We start from the raw sequence: 4078 nt of genomic DNA on the forward strand, positions 1-4078 counted from the left end.
TCACTGTCAGCATATCTGACATATCCACATTCTAGAAACTAGGACAAATGAAAACAATGCTGACAATGTTAAAAAGAAAAGTAAATTTGGATCCAATAATTAAATTAAACAAGTTTACATACATTCAACATAATTGCTTTTCTTTCTTTCTTTTTTTTTTATTTTAAATTTCTAATTCCTTCATCCCTTCAGTTACCTTCATATAAGTAGTCTTAATTTAACTTTTAGCCTAATAAAACAGAGCAGCTTTTTTAAAAAAAACAACCTAATTACTGTAGGATAAAATAATAATGTTTGCTTTAGTTGGTCATGGAAAAACTGCCAGAAATAAAAACTGTCAGTAATAACATGATGATTTGCAGTCATACAATTCTGGTTCTAGGTACCTTAGGCTGCTCATGCTGCACGCAAACAGATGTTTTCCTACCATATAAGGGCTTTTGGGAAAAGCAGCCTGAGTCATAAAAATAGTCGGACACTGAGACTTTGGTGGGTCACACACAATAAACTGAATTTCACACACAATAAATATTGTTTTTGAGTTTCATCATTGGTTTCTCGTAATAGTGGCATTCACCACAGGTCTTGGATAAAACTTTCAAAGCAGGATTCAGTACTATAAACTTTTATTTCAATTGTGTGCATAAAAAAATCCAAGCCTATGAAACTTTTCAGATGCTCAATAGAAGTGCACCACCTGGAAGCCCCGTAAGCATCTGAAGGCATGTGCATCCAGATTTGCCATATCAATGAAATTGTGCTCCAACTGCACTTTCACAAGTCCGCTGAGAGTTTTATTGCCCCAGCAGAAAGCATCACGAGGCACTGACCGAATCTTGTTGTGCTTGAGTGCTACTGAGTGCAAACCTTTAGGTAACTGTCTGGGGACCTGCTTCAGTGTGTTGTGACTCAGGTCTAACTGGTGCAGTACGGGCAGCATCCTGAATGCACCTGTTGTCACTTTAAAGATTTTATTCCATGCTAAGCCTAGGTGCTCTAGCTTTTTCAAACTTCTGAAAGCTGATTTCTTTATGGAAGATATGAAGTTTCCTTCCAAATTTAGAGTTTTAACAGATAGAGGAAGGTGTTGTGGCACCTGTTTTAGTCTGTTCCCCTCTAAGTTGATGCTTTCCAAGAACGTTGTATTGAGGAAGGAATCCCTATCTAGCCCTTTGTTTATCAGTCTGTTTGCACTCAGGTCCAACACCACCAACCCTGATTTCCCGTTGAAAGCTCCTCGGCCAAAACTCTCAAGGACGTTACCCTTAAGATAGAGTTCTTTGATTGACAATGGTAACCCCAGAGGTACTGAGATCAACATGTTGTGATCCAGGTTTAGAGTGCGCAGGTTCCCTAGAGGGGAGAGCACGCCATTAGGAACTGAATTATTCCCAAGGCTGTTGTTGCTGAGGCTCAGAACCAAGAGGCCAGGGCACCATGCCCAGGCTGCCTTCGAGATCACGGTCAGGCGGTTGTTGTCCAGACGAAGCTCCTCCAGAGAAGCTGGAAGGTCTGCTGGCACCCTTTGTAAGAGATTCCTATCCAAGTAGAGGCGTTTCAGAGCTGGGACCCCTTCAAAAGCTCCCTCAATTGAACCATCTGTGAGACGATTGTTGCTTAGTACAAGGAACTCCATAGAGTCATATTGATTTAGCAGGTCCAGCTGGATGCTGTTGATGTAGTTATTCATAAGGAGGATGTAGCGGGAATTATAGGGGATACCATAAGGAACCGTATCCACACCTTTGTCTGAGCACTGGACCACTCTAAAAACAACACATACAATTAAAGAATCATTAGTGATTTAATATTAAGAATATTGAAAGGGTATCTTAGTCTCATTTTAGTATCCTTTGTCTTACCTTCCATAGCAGGCACACTCGATTGGACAATAGTTGTCCATAAAGTAAGGAAACTGCGTTGGTGGTAAGATTTCTTTCTTCTTCTTTGGTGGCTTTTGGGTTTTATTGTTCTTCTTCCTTCTCTTTTCCTTGGACTTCTTGATGGTCTTATTTTTGCTTTGCTTGTTGTTTTTCACTGGCCTCGGTGAAGGTGTTTTGGCAGTTCCGAGCTGTGGTTTGGCTGAAGATTTGTTCAGCTGTAGTTGCGGAGAAGATGCTTTATTTTGCTTCCCTGTAAGTTTGGTGTAATTCTCCATCAGTTCAACATTTCGGTATTTTCCCATCGACTGCGACGTGTTTGATTTGTGTGCAAGCCGAGGCACTTCAGCAGATAAAACTGCATTTATTTTTGATGTTGAGTTTGGCTCTCTGGTGAAAAACTTTGCTTCATTGGGTTGTGTTGTTGCTGTTTGGACCAACAAGATAAATTCCCCCTCATATGGTTGCACAACTCTGTTTATTTCCCCCTTGTCCTCTGCTCTGTGTGTTTGTACCTCTTTCCATGCTGGTTTCAACAAAACATTTTTAGCCATTACATCTTCTATAACTGAGCCAGCCTTCACTTCCATTTCTTTCTGCTTGAGATGGCCCCCCAGACTCTCTGTTAAGTCTGTGATGTGACTGACTGAGTTAGGAATGTGAATATTGACAGAAGGAGACTGAAAACTATCCGTGGTGTAAAGGGTGGGAGGGTGAGAGGAGTCTGGAGGAATTTGTGTGGGTGTGACAGGAAGTGAAGGGGAGATGTGAGAAGCGGGAGGCTTATTTTGAGAACGGATGATAATTTGAATTGTGGCATTTTCTACCTGAGCAGGAAATATACTTAAAGGAGATGCAATGTTGTTAATTAATACCTGATCTTCTTTTTCTATTAATTCCTTATAGACTGCATGGGCTATGTCCTCACTCTTTTTTGCGCCCTTCTCCTTGTCTCCTATTTCTTTTATAGTTTGTGCCGCTCTTCTCTTCTCCTGATGACTGATCCCTGCAACTAGCTCTCCTTCTTGCTCCTCTTCAACCATTTTTTGTTTTAGCCTCTCTATTTGATCACTTCTCTTCACTTTCACATCTATCCTGTTGTGATTCGCTTCCTCTGGTATCACTGCATCATGATCATGATCTATTTTCCATTTTCCCCCAGTACGTATCAGTCTCCTGCTCTCATTGTGTGTCTCTGTCTTTGAGGCAGGGTCCAAACTCGGTCCATTTTCTCTCATTTTCGATGCAACCTCTTTATCTGTATCTACATATTCAGCTGTGTCTGGTACAGAGTAGATCTCTCTTTTTGTTCCTTCTTGTAAAAGACTACTTGTGAGAAATGTCTCAGGGGTGTACCCTTCATCACTTTTCTTTACAAAGAGTCCTTCTATACTGCCAGCTGTGGTCGTTTCACGCTCTGTGTTTTCCTCCATTTCTGTTTCTATCTGTGAAGTCAGTCCATCTCCCCTTCTTTCCTTCACAGTCTTTACTTTCTCGACAAGCTCTCTAGTAGGGTTCCTCTCTGAGGTATTCCTTTCACCCCTCTGTTCCTCAGTTTTTGTCATTTGAGTGGATTCCTCAGTAATATTTTCGGCGCCATTTTTTCTCATCTCTGCAGATGTAAAGACATCGCTAAGCTCCTTATTTCTCAAGTCAGACTGGTCATGGCTGTTCCATCCGTCTATCTGAGCGAAAGTCAGTCCTGTTGTACAATGCAATGACAGAAAGTTCATACATTTAAATAAGCACTAAAAAGCTACACTTTCACGTTACAACAACTAGCATAATTAACATGAAAGGTGTTTACGGGAATGTCAGGGCTTAGGTCTGTAAACGATTATCTTTACTGAAAGAATGTCAACTCAAAACTGCTAAAAACTTTCTAGCTTTAACTTACTGGAATGTAATACGTACTCTGTGAAAATCCAGAGACAGTGCACAGCAGGACAAGTGTGAGTGTCAGCACTTCTATTTTCTCTGTTGAGGGACAAATATCAGTAAAACAAATTTCAGACAAGAGTCATAAGAACATTCTCAGCGTTAAAAATAAAATCTGGTTACATTTATAAACCTGTTGAATCAATAAATGGCCTGTCACTTATTTATATGGCACTTTTCTAATCTGTTTGAGCACTTGTTTGTACAAGCCTTATTCACCCCTTCTGATAAATTTATCCTGAGCCACAGATATTTAAAGT

At 40.5% G+C, this 4078-nt stretch overlaps 1 protein-coding gene across 1 annotated transcript; it reads right to left on the bottom strand.

The window, feature by feature from the left end:
• Nucleotides 1-318: 318 nt before the first annotated feature.
• On the bottom strand, nucleotides 319-3851 carry LOC113009273 (uncharacterized). The gene is made up of 3 exons (XM_026147479.1): nucleotides 3795-3851; nucleotides 1863-3582; nucleotides 319-1766 (listed from the first exon to the last, which is right to left on the bottom strand). Exons 2-3 carry the CDS (start codon nucleotides 3488-3490, stop codon nucleotides 680-682), a joined length of 2715 nt encoding a protein of 904 aa, XP_026003264.1. The 5' UTR covers nucleotides 3491-3582; nucleotides 3795-3851; the 3' UTR covers nucleotides 319-679.
• Nucleotides 3852-4078: the final 227 nt, after the last annotated feature.

Source organism: Astatotilapia calliptera, chromosome 17 (assembly GCF_900246225.1).
Source record: "Astatotilapia calliptera chromosome 17, fAstCal1.2, whole genome shotgun sequence".
NCBI classification, from domain to species: domain Eukaryota; kingdom Metazoa; phylum Chordata; class Actinopteri; order Cichliformes; family Cichlidae; genus Astatotilapia; species Astatotilapia calliptera.

Excerpts from the sequence above, each read along its gene's own strand:
- LOC113009273 (XM_026147479.1), bottom strand. The coding sequence starts at position 3,490 with ATGAGAAAAAATGGCGCCGAAAATATTACTGAGGAATCCACTCAAATG. Across the intron at positions 1,767-1,862 it reads GAGTGTGCCTGCTATGGAAG|AGTGGTCCAGTGCTCAGACA; the intron begins GTAAGACAAAGG and ends TGTTGTTTTTAG.